The sequence below is a fragment of the Trachurus japonicus genome, chromosome 18 (assembly GCF_045865225.1).
Source record: "Trachurus japonicus isolate A0001 chromosome 18, Traja_1.0".
Taxonomy (NCBI): domain Eukaryota; kingdom Metazoa; phylum Chordata; class Actinopteri; order Carangiformes; family Carangidae; genus Trachurus; species Trachurus japonicus.
Genome location: NC_140924.1, coordinates 29030883 through 29048925, shown reverse-complemented (window position 1 = coordinate 29048925; position 18043 = coordinate 29030883). Strand labels below are relative to the sequence as shown.

Here is an 18043-nt window from a genome sequence, read left to right as displayed (position 1 = left end):
AGAGGTATTGAATCTATCCTATGTAATCGTTTTAATCCCTCCCTACATACATTAAACTGCAGCACATTCGCGGATAAGACCACCGACCAACCCACCTTCCTGACAGGCGTCTCCGGTAGCTGTACAGTTTTTCTCAGATGAACCTGCGTGGGCCGACCCAGGACACGACAGGAGCAGCAAGAAAGAAAGGGAGAAGAAGAGGATGGAAGAGGAGAGGCGGGAAGGGTGGAGGGAGGTCAGAGAGGTCGGAGACACAGACATGGCTGCTGGAGCCATTTCTGCTGATGCGGCTGGGCCTTCACTGGACTCTACTGCGTTCTGCGGGCTCTGCTCAGTGTGAGGTGACGTCCAAATCCTAGAGTTAGACAGAGAGAGGAGACAAAAGGAGAGTTTGTTTCAGTCGCACCACTTGAGCTATTTCAGTTTTGTTTTAATTCCATTCATTACAAGAAACGTCCTCTGCTGCTTTTAGATTAGATTAGTTTGTGTGCCTTCAATTAAAGGGGAGGGAAAACAGCCCTGAATGAGCTGTCCTGTTAGAAAACCTCACACCTGTGATTAAAGGCACTAACATTCTTTATTTTAATAAAATGTAGCTGAAAATATGCTTAATTTGTGGATTAAAAACAGATCAAATAGAATAAAAAACTACAAATAAAAGGCCATTACATCACAGCAAGTCCATACAACACATTAAAGAAGGGCTGTAAATGATGTTACACATGTAGCCAGTGTGTGTGTGTGTGTGTGTGTGTGTGTGTGTGTGTGTTAAAGTAATCACGTCTGTAATAAAGCTGAAGAAGGTGCTGCAGGCCGATAAGAGAAATCAATCACCTCTTGTTTTTAGCCTGGACTGCAGAACAGTCAATAGGAGCCTTTTCTTATAGATGGATCAAAGAGTGGACACACATTCCATTTGTAATATGGACATTAGAGCTAGGGTCGTTTTTAATTTAGCTTTAGTTTGATAGAAATCTCTCTCAGCACTGCACAGTATGAACTGTCTCATTAGAGTGTTTTTCTTGCCGGGTCTTCCTTCACTGAAATGTGACCAGAGACCTCTTGAAATCACTTGTGATAATAACAGATAACCAGTGTGAAAATGGAAGTGGGTTTATGTAATCTAGGCCAGAGCAGAGGGCTTTGGTTTTTTTTATAAATGAGCAGAGTCACGGCCCCCTCAGCCAGAACATGACTCTGAATCCCAGTGGTGATAAGTTTTCACAGCAGCAAATAAAATATAGATGTTCACAGACACTTCCCAAACCACTTCCTCAGACAGCACACTGGTGGATTCTTCAAATAAAATCAGAGCGTACGTTTTAGGTTATGGATGGTTAAAGCTACACTGTTCACATTTCTATGTGAAAAATGAGACAAGTTACATGTGGTCTGGTCTGTGACTGTTGCTGTTGCAGCAGCTCCCTTCAGCTCCACAGAGTGTTTTAGCATCTCTTAGCTCAGTGTATTGGTTTTGCAGGTTGCACGTCCTAATCAGCACCAAATGCTGCCATAGAGGTTATTAATTTAAGATAATAATACAATATGTAATATGCTGTATATGTGTAATATGTTTCTGTGTACAGGTACAGCTTGTTTACTCGTTTACCAAAGAGAAACCCAAGAAACCAAAACAAAAAAGAATTGTATGCAGTCAGAGAGGAGGTGCTGCGGCTGCCTGAGGGTATGAGCTCAGGGTCAAACATCTCCACGCTCTCTTCTTCTGCTGAATCTTGTTGCACAGTTAAAGGGATAGTTCAACATTTTGGCAAATTGGTCCATTGCCATAATCCCTATAGTCATAGCAGTAGGTTTGTTACCTTTAATTGTTGGTGCAAGCTATTTTTAGAATGGCGGAGCAGAGCCACCAGCTGCTCAGAGCTACGCTACGGAGGCTAATGGGATTTCAGTGTTTCCCCCAGAAAATGTGTTATTTAAGGTGGTGTGTGACCTGTCGACGGGGGGGGGGGGTGGCAGCGCGGATCTGTTGACGCGGGGGGGGGGGGGCGGCGCTGATCTGTTGACGGGGGTTGGAGCGGATCGATCGTCGGGGGGGGGACACGCACACGCGCTGCTGTTATGCATGCACGCTTCTCTGTGGTGTGTATGTGTGTGAGAGGATGCGGCCATCGTCCGACGGGGGTGGAGGGGGGGGGGGGGGGGGGGGCGGCGGCGGCGAATATCGCTACATTATTTTTTTTTTTAAAGACGTTAGTTTAGGCGGCAGCTCTTTGTTGTTAAGGCGGCCGCCTTAACAGGAAAGCGCTGCGGGAAACCCTGGATTTCTTGGTTTCCCTCATCAAACTCATCAAATACACAATCCAACAACTCCAAAACGCTCTGGTGGACAAGTTGTGACCTGCACATTCACCACGCTATGAGATAATAATGAAACATTGTTTTTGAGGCAGCTGAAAAACTGCCCACGACAGCAACGCTCATCAGCGGTTTTGCATGAATTTACCTCGAAAACAACTCTGTCTAGTAACGTCCTGTTATTATCTCATAGCGTGGTGAATGTGCAGGTCACAACTTGTCCACCAGAGCGTTTTGGAGTTGTTGGATTGTGTATTTAATGAGTTTGATGAGGGAAACCAAGAAATCCCATGAGCCTCCGTAGCGTAGCTCTGAGCAGCTCACGGCTCTGCTCCGCCGTTCTAAAAATAACTTGCACAGACAATTAAAGGTAACGAACCTACTGCTATGACTATAGCGATAATGGCAATGTGCCAGTTTGCCAAAATGTTGAACTATCCCTTTAAGGACAAAATGTTCCATCTATAGTGACTCTTAACACTCGGGACTAGGATGAGTCTCTCTTAACTGCAGTGGGTCTAGTGTATAAACCAGTTCTTCGGAGCTCAGCAGTCCCCAGCGGAAATAATGGCCTTGAATCAAAGGGCTTCATGTGAGCATCTCTACACATTAGTCATTATAGACCACCCTATGTGAGTGCAGCCAGCTGTAAACGCTGCTCTACAGTGTCAGTAAACAGGCGCTGAGCTGGGATACAGCAGCAGCAATATGTTTCCATGAGGAGGGAGCAGAGTGTCTTTCCCCATGGACCAGAGACTGAATGTGTTGTGAGTGAAAACAGGAAGGGAAACGGGTCAAATCAGTGAGCACACTGCAAACAGAGGAACAGAAACACACATACATACAGTATATTAGCCAGGCACACATGTACACACACACAAAACACAGAGAACATACAGTACACAAACACAAACTGTGTCAACCTTGTAGTTCAGAAGTTGCCAACCTTGTAGATACTCTCTCACACACACACACACATACACTTCACACTCGGGGTTAGTCAGCCTTGGACCAAAAATTGCTGACCCTGCCTCCCCACAAACACACGCACACACACAAATATACACACACACAAACAACCGCAGTTAGTCATCTGCCGTGACATTAGCGGGGAGTTGCTGACCCTGTCGTCATCTATCTTCCAGGGTCTCGCTGCTCCGACAACAACCTGTCACTTCAATACTCCACTGGCTCCTCTCCTCCACCACCCATCCCTCCGCCGGCTCCCTGCACTCCCTCCCTCGCTCTCCTCTCCCCTTGTTTGTTTCTCTCATTCTCCTCAGACAGAAATTAGACTTCACACACTGCTGACTGATGAAAGACATTTTTTTCTTTCTTTTTTTTTTTTTTAAATAATGAGGTTGGGAATGAAATGTACAGCTCAAAATAGTAAACAGAGTAAATTAATTTTCAGCTGTAGGCGTCACAGCTCTGGAACCTGACAGCAACTTCCTGTTACATGTTTGATCTGATGATAGAGAAGATGAGTTATAGCTTTAAATCAATAAATGTAATCAGCATAGGTTCAAATATTGATGATGCTGAAAGTGTCGGCTCCAAAGTTTTCCCACGTCCGCCTTCCTCCAGGCTGTGTCATCAGCATCACTCAGCTTTTTTCTCCATCTTCTCCATCTCCACCTCCCTCTCAGCCTCCGACAGGTTCCTTCACCTCCTGCTCGTCCTCATCCTCACTTCTTCTCTGTGTATGTGCAGAAGTTAATGTCCCGTTGCCCTCCGCCTTTCCCTCTCTCTGTCTCTCTTTCTCTCCGCCTACACACACGCTCACCACTTCACGTCTCTAGCACCTCTACATATCCCCCGCTCGCTCGCCCTCTCCTTTCACACCTCCTCTCGGCCCAGCCTTATCACTCCTAACGTGTCGTCCTCATCTGTAAACAAATCTCTGACTGCTGCCACTGCACAATGTGTGTGTGTGAGTCAATCTGCAAAAATAGTTTTTTTTTCTGTTACCTCTTTTCATACCAGTGAGTGTGTATCCAACTCTCAAAGGGATAGTTCAACATTTTGGCAAATTGGCCCATTGCCATAATCCCTATAGTCATAGCAGTAGGTTCATTACCTTTAATTGTCGGTGCAAGCTATTTTTAGAACGGCGGAGCAGAGCCACGAGCTGCTCAGAGCTACACTAGGGAGGCTAATGGGATTTCTTGGTTTCCCTCATCAAACTCATCAAATACACAATCCAACAACTCCAAAACGCTCTGGTGGACAAGTTGTGACCTGCACATTCACCACACTATGAGATAATAACGGAACGTTGCGAGACAGAGTCGTTTTCGAGGTAAATACAGAGACTGCTTGCTGAAAAACTGTCCCTAAAGGCAACGCGCATGAGCGGTTTTGTATGAATTTACCTCTAAAACAACTCTGTCTCGTAACGTTCTGTTATTATCTCATAGTGTGGTGAATGTGCAGGTCACAACTTGTCCACCAGAGTGTTTTGGAGTTGTTGGATTGTGTATTTGATGAGTTTGATGAGGGAAACCAAGAAATCCCATTAGCCTCCGTAGCGTAGCTCTGAGCAGCTCGCGGCTCTGCTCTGCTGTTCTAAAACTATCCCTTTAAAATGACTTCTTAATCCTTGTGCATGTATGTATGTATGTATGTATGTATGTATGTATGAGTGTGTCCCTTAATTCCCCCGGGCTTCCTTTTGTAAGACATGAATCATTCTGACAGATCATACACACACACACACACACACACACACACCATGACTTGCACTGACTTTTCTCAAGACTGACAGTGATGCTCATGCACACTGGGACATGTGGAGACATGTATGCAAATGTGCACACGTACACAATTGCACACATGAAATTGAAAACCATGCCACCCTGAAATGTTTGTTTTGTTCTGCCTTCAATCAAGCTAACAGGTGTTCACAATGTTGGCGCGTACATATGCTTGTGTGTGTGTGTGTGTGTGTGTGTGTGTGTGTGTAGCATCAGGTAATTTGATAATTGGATGATGCATGTTTACAGCATTTTCTTGTAAAAGGCTGAGAGACGTCGATGTAAACTGAAGAGGAGACTTTTATTTTTGCAAAATGTCTTCAAATAAAAAATCTGGGGGAATAAAAAAAAACTGCTGATGATGATCAGATCTCATTTTTGATACATTTTATGGTCTGCATTACGCAATAGCAATTCAACATATTCATATTCTGTAACTACCCCTCTGTGCAGCAGCAGCAGCAGGGATTTACAAGGAAATGAAGCAGCATGTAATCCAGTGTAACCGTCTCTCTGATAACATCCTCTCTGTTTACGTAATGCGTACCTGTCATGATGGTTAGCACAGACAGTGATCACTCACCAGAAATGTGTCCACAGAACTGGGGCACATTTGGGTTTTTGGGGGTTTTTACTCAGTGGGCTGGTTTAGATTATGTTAAATCACATACGATGTTGCCAAAGTGACACAGATGTCAAATCGATCTTGATTGAAATCTTAAGGGTTAGATCTTAGAAGCCTAGATAGCTTAGATAAATAAAGAAATCATGTAAAATTCAGCTGTGTTATCTGTACAGCTACAGACACCAGCAATGACCTGCCTGCAGAAACAGTGGCTGAATAAACTAGACTAACAATGTTTGCCTCAAAATTGAAATTTGGAAAATGTTAAGTATAGCATGTGCCCCAGAGGGGGTGGAGGAAGAGATGAAGGCAGACAACACACATATTCACACCCACAGTAAAGCGCGTGCGCACACACACACGCACTCACGCACGCACAAGCTTCAACCAGTTTATTGAAAACAGTAAGAACACTGACCGCGGTTGTTGATTCATATCACATCAGCAGTGCTTCGCTGCTCTGCCTCGTTTGGCACCATGAATCATCACACACACACACACGCACACACACACTGCAGAGGGCTAATGTTGTCTCAGGGTTAAATGACATTTGATTCATCACGTCTTTACAGACTCAAATCGCATTCGGACTTTCATTTGTCCATCCGTCTCTGTGCATCTTCCTTCTTCCTTCACACAGCCACCGCCGCCTTGACTACAGATACAGTATGACCTAATACAGTATCAAGTGTTAAAGAAAAGTGAGGGGCAATCACATCAGAGTTTTGGTGCAAATCACCAGTGACTCCTCAAACACCCCGAGGAACGCCTGAGCTGAAAAGTGCAGGTAGTGTTTTAGGTTTTGTAATATCTCTTCTCCCTGCAGGTGAAGACATTTTATGTAACTACAACACAGTAGTGGCTCAACCTGGATTTATACTCTCTGACAGCTGGGAGTTTATTTTGTCATTGCCTTCTCCAACTTTGAATCCAGAGTTATGCTTTTGTTTTTATGGCACTTTAAGGCCACTATGCCTCTTAAGGCACCGTCTCAGAGTGAAAGACAAATAAAAAGGGAGAAACTAACATTTTCTCTGTGATAGATTAAGACTATTTCATAACGAATCATCTCTCTGTCTATAGAACTGGTGTTGTGCTGTGCATCACAATTTGCAGGGTGTAAGCATGTGCATGGGGAAGTGTCTGTGTGTGTGTGTTCATAAGAAGTGCATGCGTGACTGATCTTTGGATGTAGCAGTGGAAGCTCCATGCTTGGGGAGGATGCAGAGGAGGGGGGTAATGAGGCAGCGAGGCAAACCCAGGGGGGGGGCAGTTACTGTGGGAGGGGCAGCGGAGTGGCTCTGGCTGCCTGTGGTACAGAGAGCTCAGAGCCCGGGTACTTGGTTAGGACGAAGATTAGAGGAGAGACGAGGGGAGGGGGATGATGCAACAGAGAGAGAGGGAGGGAAGGGGGGGTGGAGGAAAGGAGGGGAGTAAGAGGAAAAGGTAGAGAGAAAAAGAAATGAGAGGTTGAGATAAAAAAAAAAAACCCAAGAAAGGCAGGAAGGAGATGTGCAGAGATAAAGGAAGAGGTGGAGATGGAGAGGCAGAGCGTGAGGGTGTGTGGCTCTGGGATTACAGCTATCGAGCGGCTGAAGAGCTGATGAGATGCGTAATTAGGCAGATTTAAGGGCGATAGTGAACGCGCCCCACTGGGCTGTGGATACAGCTGTCCAAGCATGTTAGAGAGCGCTGCCCGTACTCTGGAGCGCCGCGCAGATTGAAGGCGATGGCGAAACGCAGCCCAGTGGAACGAGAAGAGAAACATCAGGGATGCAGCCTGGCTGTCGCCTCCAAACGCCGATAGAAGTGGCTGCAGACTGCAGAGCGCTGCACATGCATCACTGAGCTTCTGCTTTTGGGCTTTTGATAACATTTATAAATATATGTAGGCTACATACACACACATGCACTCTTTTTATATATCTTCTTTTCTTCTCTTATCCCATGACACCTTTTCAGAAAGATGTAAAGATGCCAGTGAACGCATCGCATTCAGTCTAGACGCTCACTGCAGAGGCTTGTTTTTTGGTTTTTCCTTTTTTTTTTTTCCAGATTTTGCACAAAATGGAGCGCAGCACATATTTTTGTTGCTTCAAAAGCATCCCACTGGGTCTGGAAGCAGCCACTGATGCACCTGTTCCTCACTCTGCTTTCATTTGGAGAGACAGACAAAGTCACGCGAATTAACAAAAAAAAAAAAAGGAGGGAGGGGGAGGGCTCATTTACTAAATTTACTCCTTCAAAAGAACACACACTGAATATTCTATTTGAAAGTCGCACACAGTTGAAGGAAAAGTTGCCCTAAAGTTTACTAAAACAAAAATACTTCAGCGGGGAACAGCTGTCAGCAGTGTGTGTGTGTGTGTGTGTGTGGTCGGTACTCTGGTGGTCACTCAGTGTCTCTCCCTACAGGACTGTGCTCAACATTGATCTGCCTCTGGGCTCATCCATCACTCTTTGGACAAACACACTTTTTCAGAAGCACATACACACACACACACACACACACACACACACACACACACACACACACACATCCATTCATATCTCTAAGCAAACACACAACGTGCAGCCACACTTGCACAGATGTAGGCTACACAGTGTATATGTACAGCATTGCACACCCACAGGTACAGTATACTGCAGAACCAGTACTGTGTGCATGCTACAGTACTGTATACGCTGGGGGCACATATTGCTCACACACATGCAAACACACCATTGCATGTCATGTTTGGACGTCAGCTGGAGTCATATGATTTGTAGAAAGTCGGATCAAGCCTGCAGCCAAGGTCGCAAAGGTTAAGACTGGGAGAAAGAGAAGAGCTTGTATATAATCCCACGGCTTTTGGTCACAACTTCCTCCTTTTCTCCGCTCATTCTCACCCTCTCCTTCTGCTTTACCCCTCCAAAAAGCCTTCTCCTCCTCACTTAAAAGCCTCTCCTCCTCCTTCCCCATGCGGTTGCACAGTAGGACGGCTCTCCGGCCTCAGAATAATGTAAGAAACTGGAGAAGGTGAAGTGAAGTTCATGACTAAAGACGTCTTGCTGCTCCCTGCTCCCAAAAGAGTCTGGCTCCTTTATTTGCAGCATACCAATTCACCACAGACTACCATGTCACCGTAGGTTAATATTATCCTGCCTCTGGCAATAAAGCTCAACTCTGTTCCTTTCCCTTCACGTCTGTTTCTTTCTACGTTTGAATGTTTTTTCTTTTACTTCTTCATACTGACGTTTTTCACTGCTGTTCTATGTTACGTGGAACTATATGAAGTGCTACTACGTAGAAGACTGTGCTGCTGCAGCCGAAGATCTCATGTATCTTTAATAGTGTTTCCTCCCGTTGTCTCTGTCCCTTCATCAGCCGCATGAACACGTGGAAGTCTGTGTAGGCGAGGACATCAGTCAGATGGGGTTAAAAGGGTTTTAATGGGCTGTGACATTAATACGGGAGAAGATAATGCATGATATGATGAGACGGGCTGTGTGTGTGGTGTTAGCACGTGTGTGTGTGATCATGTTTGAGTGTGTGTGGATTGAACATTATATATTGTGTGTGGGTGTTGTGTGTCATTGGCAAGAGGCATCAAAATCAGCTCCCAACTTTGGAGGTAGAATTTTTTTTTTTTTTTAAATACTTATCACAAGGAGGGTGTATGCTCGTTTTGATGTTTTATGGATGTTTTTTTTTTATATACTGTATATATATTTTGCTTTTATTTGATAGGACAGTGTAGAAAGACAGGAAAGCAGGGAGAGAGGGAGACTGGGGGAATGACATACGCTTAAAGGGATACGCCAACATTGTTTCGTGTCTTGCCTCACTCCCGAGACCATGACAAGCAAATAGACACCATCCTTTTGACTGTGCGTGCAGTAACAAGGGAGATAGAGCCCGTATTGCCTGTAATTAGCTTAGCTCAAACGCTGGAAGTATCGGTACAGTAGTGTTAGCCGAAACAAGATCGGTCAAAACGGAGGGTTCAAGCAAAAACCGTTTATTTTGGTTCAAGCTAGCTACATCGAGGGTAGGTTAGCTTCCTATTGCAAAGAAAAAGCACAAATTCTATCGTCATGGTTTTCTGTATGTAAAGGGCAATGGGTGTTTTATTTTGTGAAAGTAACCGGAAGTGCGTTGGTCACAACGGCTAGCTTGAGTAGCGCCGAATTCGTCCGAATAAAATTATAAACAGCTGGTATTTAGACAAATTAACGACACACTGCTGATCTAAACGGCTACTTTCTCACCTAAAAATGTTTGAAATGTCGATAAAGTGATATATTTACAGAGTTTAGAGCTAAAATGAAATCAGTTTCTGACAGGCAGGCTAACACTACCTATACTACACTTCCAGCGTTTGAGCTAAGCTAATTAGCTCGGGCTCTATCTCTGATATGGGCTCTGTCTCCCTTGTTACTGCACGCACAGTCAAAAGGATGGTGTCTATTTGCTTGTCATGGACTCGGGAGTGAGGCAAGACATGAAAAAAAATGTTGGCGTATCTCTTTAAGATCGTCTGGGTCGGGAGTCAAGCCAGCGATCGGTACTTCAGGCACATGCCAACATGGGACTTGCTCTCTAACCACTCGACCAACGAGCACCCCATGTACTGTATGTTTTTTTCATGCATATACTGTACATGTGTAAGTGTTGAGAAATGTGTCTGCTGCAAATGTGGTTTTAAAGGTCCCATATTGTAAAATGCAAGATTGTCCATATTTGTGGTGCGATCATAAAGGTTCTATCATCTACACTGTGGATGTTGTGATGTCACAACGACGCAGTCCTTCCCTCAGCCTAGCCTCAATCCCGCCCACCTGGACCCAACATCCAACCTTGCAGGATTTGGTTTGTCAAATCACTCAGAGATCTCTCGAAGAAAAAGTCAGCCAATCAGAGGAAAGGCTGTGACCCTCCTCTCCTGATTGGCTCACTGACCTGCTGTTACCACAGCTCCAGGGAGAAGCCTGAGAGAGGAGATGTAAAACTGCACTAGGAAGGTTTTTGCTGCTTAAAATCCAGAAATATATGTTCCTATGGATCAACACAGGGGAAAGTGTAAAACCTGGGAGCTTTAAACTTTCATTTGGAAACTTCCTGCACATATTAGGAACAGGATTATCACTGCACAACAGATCTGAGTTTTGCTTCTTTAGCTGCAAACACGGCTGCCAATTATGTGGGTGTGTAAGAGCTCAGGCAAGTTATAAGGATAAGTGTGAGCACCCGCGGGGAAATCACACTGTTGAGTGACATTATAGGGAGAAGAGCGCATTGTCAGATGATGATAGATAGAGGAGTGTGTCATCTTCTGAACCGTTATCCGTCTGACTTAAAAAGCCTCTATGTGGATTCATGTCTCAAGCAAGTTCCTGGGGGGGGAAGAAAAACCTAAATTCATCACATATGGTGGCGAGTGATAAATGACACCTCTAAATGAGCGTTTCAACTAAGATTCATTATCTTCAGCAAGTAAAATCTGGATGAAGTGAGTGACCGTTTATTTCAGCTGCATGTTGAAGCTGAATCAGTGCTAATAAACAGCTGATGTATGAGCTGAAGGCGACCGACGACTCAAGCTGCATCTGTGACAAAAGCTGGCCAGCAAGACGCAAATAAGGAGGACGCACATTTGCATGTGTGTGTGTGTGGCAAAGTCAGTGAGGGTGAAGAGTTTATCATCACAAACATCCTCCTCACCCCCCGGGCTTATTTTAGATGGATGATGTAAGTTTTTCTTGCTTTCTTTTCCTCTTTCTGTTCCCTCTTTTCTCCATCCATGCCCGTTCTCCTTCTCCTTCTCATCTCTTTTCTCTCTACATCATTTCTTTTGTCTTCCGTTTCTGTCTCCCACCCTTTTCTCCTCATCCCTACTTCCACTACCTGTTCCTTTCTCTTTATGTCTTAGTGCTTTTCGCTCAGTCCTCTCCTCCTCCCCCTTCCCTCCATCTCTCTTGTGTGACAAATAACAGCAATCTTAATAAAAAGGCTAAAGGAAATCCCCTTGTCACTGAGAGCTTAAAGGAACGAAGAAGAGAGAGAAAGGAGGAAGGTCATTTGTTCATTCACGAGTGTTTGTCCAAGGGAGGAGGAGGATGGAGGGAGGAGAGGAAAAAGAGAGGGAGAGAATGCAAACACAGGAACAATAATTGGAAGTTGCATTAATCCCTCCTGATCTCTCTCTCTTATATTCCTGAGTGATGAAGCACACACACACACACACACACACACACCTGTCAAAGCTCACACACACTTAATGTCATGTCTTCACACTCACCAACACACAATTTTCCACTTTGTCCGCACAAGCACTCTCTGCCCTAAACACACACTCTCTTGTGTGGATCTTTCTACACACTCACAGCATCAGCCGCCCCCTGCATGCTATACACTGATAATAAGTTTGGTATCCCATTAGTCACTATGGTAACAGCGTACAGCCAATCATGTTGTTCAAGCCAACCATTTTCCACACTTTTCATGCTTCTTGCTGTCATTTCTCAGTTTCTATATATACACACACACACATACACACACATAATGCGTCTGTTTTCTCTGGTTGGCCATAATCCCACTCTTTGCCCGTCACCTGTGTGCTGGCAAAATCCAACACAAAGACAAGCAGAACGACCGGCACACAGAGTAACAAAGTGACCACAGATAGACTGAAAAGAACGCACAAGACAGCCACAATGACAAGCAAAATGACTAGATGAAAACACATGAAAAAGACCAGAGGGAGAGTTAAAGTGGCTACAAAGAAGCTGAAAACAACTACAGTGAGATGCAAAAACCCAAAACAACCAAAATGATCAGAAAAAAAAAATGAAATGACTACAAAGGTGGAAAACATTTGTTAATTGAAGCTCGATATTAAAACTAAAATCCAGGGGATTTCATACAGCAGCTTACATAAAAGTGGACTTCTATCGGGCTAAATGAATGTTTTTCCTCTATTTGCTTTCAGATTAAAGTAAATCTAGATTTTTATTTTCTTCTAAAAGATAAATCTGTTTGATGGTCAAATGAGAGGATAAACACACGCAACTGAACCGTCATTATAAAAACGACCATTAACCCTCAGACACCATTAAACTGTCCTGTGGTTTAAAAGACGTTCACACTTGACCAGACAGTCATGTTCAGTAACAGTTATGTTAGATAGATAGATAGATAGATAGATAGATAGATAGATAGATAGATAGATAGATAGATAGATAGATAGATAGATAGATAGATAGATAGATAGATAGATAGATAGATAGATAGATAGTAGGGGTGGGAGAAAAAATCGATTCACATAAATATCGCGATATCTTTTTTGACGATTTTTAAATCGATTTTTTTTTTTCAAAAATCGATTTTTTTGGGGGAATTTTTTTTGGGGGGGATTTTTTTTGGGGGGATTTTTTTTAAATATTGTGCAATGTGCATTTGTTAGCCTTTTTTTACATACAGAGAGTACAGGTTTTGAAAAGGGTTTAAGTTCACTTTATAATGGAGTATGTTAATTTATAGGCTCCTACAGTATTTGTGTGCAGATAAATGTTAAAAATGCAGACTAAAAATCGAGAGAATCGGCAATATCGTAGAATCGCAATTTAAATCGAATCGCCATCCAAAAAATCGTAGAAGAATCAAATCGGGAGAAAAGCATATCGTGCCAGCCCTAATAGATAGATAGATAGATAGATAGATAGATAGATAGATAGATAGATAGATAGATAGATAGATAGATAGATAGATAGATAGATAGATAGATAGATAGATAGATAGATAGATAGATAGATAGTCAAAGGTATTGATTAGAAGATGCTGCAGGTGAATTAGAAACGTGTGTATACTGTAATATATATATGAATGAGACCACAGTGAGGGAACCCTGTGGCTTAATACAGAGTTAGTGCGTGATCACTTTTGCCCTGTGATGAGACATGTCAGTGCTGATGATGACAGATTGTCTCCTGAAAGGTCACTGAATGCTTTGATGAGTATGAAAATCACATGCTCTGACCCCTCACCATCTTAATATGGGAGATTCTGGGCCAAGATGTTAAACAGCGGCTTTTCACCACCTTCATCAAAACACCAAATGGGGGAAATCCTTTGAATAAGTGGAGTTCAGAGACTTAGAGAGATTCAAGGCCAAGGAGCAGCGAGGCAGTTCCAGCAGCATGTTGGACCCAACACCTCACTGAGACTTCGCTGCGTTTTTCTTTTGATCATCCTGGTCTTTCATTGGAACACACAGACATGCGACAGAGAGAGAGAGAGAGAGAGGTGGGGGAGAAAAAGGACAGAAAACGAGAGTGGGAAGCAGAGAGCGAACACGCCTCTGTGCTGTTGTGGTGTTACCACAGTGATTAATGGGATGGGAAAGTTATTATCATTATCATTATGGGTATGAAATGAGTGGGTGATGCACTCAGTGTGCGTGCGTGTGTCTGCGTGTGTGTGTGTGTGTCAGCCAGATGGGAGAGAAACCAAAGAGTAATGTCAGCTGATTATTCATAGGGACGACATTAACTAAATCAATTAGATAAGAGGGTTTTCCTCATAAATTAAACTGTTAAGTGGAGATTACCGTAACAAGCCGAGGCCAACGGCACAGCACCACACACAGCATCTCCTCAACTAAACAGCACTACATTTATATTATATATTATATTAGGAGAAGTATAAAGTGGTCCTTATATTTTCTCCCACTGTAGCTATATTAAAGCCTCAGTGGGATCTGGGATTGATTCATCCAACAAAATTACAATGTCAATCACAGACTTGTGTTGCACATTTTCCACAGGTGTGAAAAAACACTGTGTCCAATATCCTGTTGACATCCTGAGAAGCGCTTCAATCAAAGCTCAACATGAACAGATTTATTTATTTATTCTCTGAATATAAACCGATACTCGTCTTAAAACACGTTCATCTGCGCTCGCAATCTGCTGAGAGAACGTCCCTGCTGTAATTACGGAGCGGGAGTGTGGAGCAGCGCGTGGGTGTGTGAGTGCGTGGGCGGGTGGGTGGTGGGTGGTGGGTGAGGGAGTGGGTGGGCATATGTATTGTTGGATATCAGAGAGGCGAGGGAGCTGTAATGTTTCGCTCTTGGGCTCACGTACACCCACACAAATGCTGGGTGAACACAATGTGAAGTCGCTGGAATGAGCCTTTATTATTTATTAGGAAGAACAGAACAGATCGCTGCACCTGCTAGACGGGATATCGGCACACACACACACAAACAAACACACACACAAACAAACATTAGCATATGCCTTCCTCACATGCACAGAGACAAACAATGATTATGGATGGAGCGGTGCTGTCAGGGTTGTAATGACTGGGACAGATAAGCGATGAGCTTGGCAACACGGGGGCGCAGGCTCAGCCGCAGATGAGCGAGGTGAGCAGGGACAAAGACACAGAAGACAAAAAAAAAAAAAAATGAGCGAGGTAGAGAGAGAGATTCAGATTAGGAGAGGGAGAATTTTTTTTTTTCAGGGGAGCTCGGCGCTGAATCAATTCACAGCATTACCAGCGGCAACACCAGAGAGGCCCTGGCAATCAGCGGCCGGACGCGCCTCAAGGTCACAAGGCAACAACACACTGCCTATACGCACAAATGAAAGGAGACGGCGGTGTGAGAGATGGAGGGCAGGGCGGTGTTTCTGGGGATTTCTGCCTCGATTCCAACCCACTGTCTCACTGTCACACACATTCACTCTGCTGAGATCCACCCTCCAATTCTCATCTCCCCAATAAAGTCACCATCTTGACTTCTACAGCGTCCTGGTTGCACAGCACATGCAGTTTTCGGGGGTTGTACACTCTGTGCTCCGTCTCCATTGAGTATTTGGGGAGCTCAGTAGAAGGATTAGCCTGTTACTTGTGTGAGCATTGATTAAAGAACGACTCCTGCAGCCAAACACTTCTTCTTCGGGGGCCTCTGAGATTTGAAGGAGGGGAACAGGGGGAGGAGGTGGGGGGGGTGGGCACTTTGAAGATACATCTAGATGTTTCTAAGCCCATTAATTGCTCCATATCCACAGGAAACCCACAAGCGATCAATTGACTTTTGCTTTATAGCGAGTAGCTTTATCACGAATCGGACTGCGCCCGTTCAGGCTGCTGCAGCACAATACGCCGCTGCATATGGATGATGAGAATAAATAGAACAAACACAGCTGGAAGTTTTTCATTTTCATTGCTCTGATCTGCAGTAAACGGATGATTTCACAGCATCGTTTTATGTTCCTTTCACACACCAATAAAGTCTAATAGAGATGCTGTTTCCCTGCAGTCATTTGTGATGAAGTGAAACCAAAAGTTTTGCATGTAGTCAGTCAGGCCGCTCCGCCCAGTGGTCACACTGACCAGAAATCAGATAGAGGCTTAACTGCCCCCAGTGCTTCTATATATTAACACAACTGTTTAATCACTCAAAATCACATAGCATCTTCCATTAAGGGCACTTTAAAGGGATAGTTCAACATTTTGGCAAATTGGCCCATTGCCATAATCCCTATAGTCTTAGCACTAGGTTTGTTACCTTTAATTGTCGGTGCAAGCTATTTTTTGAACGGCGGAGCAGAGCCGCAAGCTGCTCAGAGCTACGCTACGGAGGCTAATGGGATTTCTTGGTTTCCCTCATCAAACTCATCAAATACACAATCCAACAACTCCAAAACGCTCTGGTGGACAAGTTGTGACCTGCACATTCACCACGCTATGAGATAATAACGGAATGTTTCGAGACGGAGTTGTTTTCGAGGGAAATGCAGAGACTGCTTGCTGAAAATCTCGACAGGAACGTGCATCAGTGGTTTTACATGAATTTACCTTGAAAACAACTCCGTCTCGTAACGTTCTGTTATTATCTCATAGCATGGTGAATGTGCAGGTCACAACTTGTCCACCAGAGCGTTTTGGAGTTGTTGGCTTGTGTATTTGATGAAACCTACTGCTATGGCTATAGGGATTATGGCAATGGTCAAAATGTTGAACTATCCCTTTAAAGGTCAGGGAGGGGATCTTTTTCTGGAGTATTTTTTTACTGCATTACCTGAAATGCTCATCACGCCCCTATTGCAACCAATTAATTAAATGCTTCTTCACAAAAATAAAAATAATCAGTCACCTGTGGAACAGATAACCCTGTAAAACACCGTCCAATCATTTTGAACGCCACAAACAAATTCATTGGATCGCGATGTGTCTATCAAATTGCCATCTGCCCCTCCCTCCCATCTCTGCACATACTGTACCTACTACATACACAAACAATGTACAACACAGAAATGAATCACAGAGCCAGAGCTTATGCTAGCTTGCTAAATTCAAGACAGTTGCAGCAACGTTATGGTAGAAAAGAACAAGCATTGCACGTTCCTGCACTCTGGAGGCGTGGCTTCAGAGAGAAGTCTGAGGAAAGGGGCTCGGACTTTTGAATCTTGTATTATGAAAATGTAGCCTGCTGGAACTGTTTTCCAGGATCTGCTACCCTACCTTTAATGTGACAAGGACAAAAGAGACAAGTCTGCAAAACCGTGCACCACATCCATTATCATTCTATTGTCAAGGTTTTTGTAACATCTTGTTACATTTGGCAAATGTCAGTCAGAACGAGTCATGAGGTGCAGAATAACTGCCAAACTTTTGAGAACAGTTGAGTTTCCTGTGATTTCAGTTTAGAGAAGTAAGAATGACACACAGATGTATAATGCCTTTCCCACTTATGAGCATACAGAGTGATTAGGAGAGATGTGGGATCCAGTGTGACAACACTGACAAGATGAAGAGACAACTTTCCTCTGTGTGATGTGCAAAAGCCTGAACAAGCTGCCTGTTGCATCACCGGATAAACAGCAGGAGGCCTGCTGTTCTGACAAACACACACACACACACACATGAATGCAAACAGAATGTACTATCCCCCCTCCATCCTCTAGGAAAGCTTCCCCTGTGAGATATTTCTGAGACATAAACCCCATAATGCTCAGGAAACCCACAGCTCACCCCTTGATTTCTCTTTTTCAGAGAGAGTTGGCAGCATGAAGCAGCTATTTTCCAGTTGTTTGGTGCAAACCTCCTGGGTCCGCTGCTGCTATAGCTGCAATCTAACTCAAATCAGCTCTGGTGCAAAGCCAGGGTGGTCTGATGACTGTGACCTCGCGCTTGAAGGTCTGTCTGCACAGCAAGAAGCCGTCTCTACCACCGCAACAAGGTAATCAGTGTTTGGCTCATTAGGAATAAATTCTGTTAATTAACGGCAGCCGCAATCAATAGAGGACGAGGCCGTGAGAGGAGAGGAGATTAGAAAACAACGCTTTATATTTACGACGC

The 18043-nt window shown here is 44.1% G+C and overlaps 1 protein-coding gene across 3 annotated transcripts in view; it reads right to left on the bottom strand.

The window, feature by feature from the left end:
• slc8a4b (solute carrier family 8 member 4b) overlaps positions 1-18043 on the bottom strand; it is a 115569-nt gene that overhangs the window by 58984 nt on the left and 38542 nt on the right. For all 3 annotated transcript variants that reach the window (XM_085759414.1, XM_085759411.1, XM_085759413.1), the window contains one exon: positions 96-355. In XM_085759414.1, the coding sequence (XP_085615540.1) occupies positions 96-276 (181 nt within the window). In that variant the 5' untranslated portion in view covers positions 277-355. The remainder of the gene's footprint in view (positions 1-95; positions 356-18043) is intronic.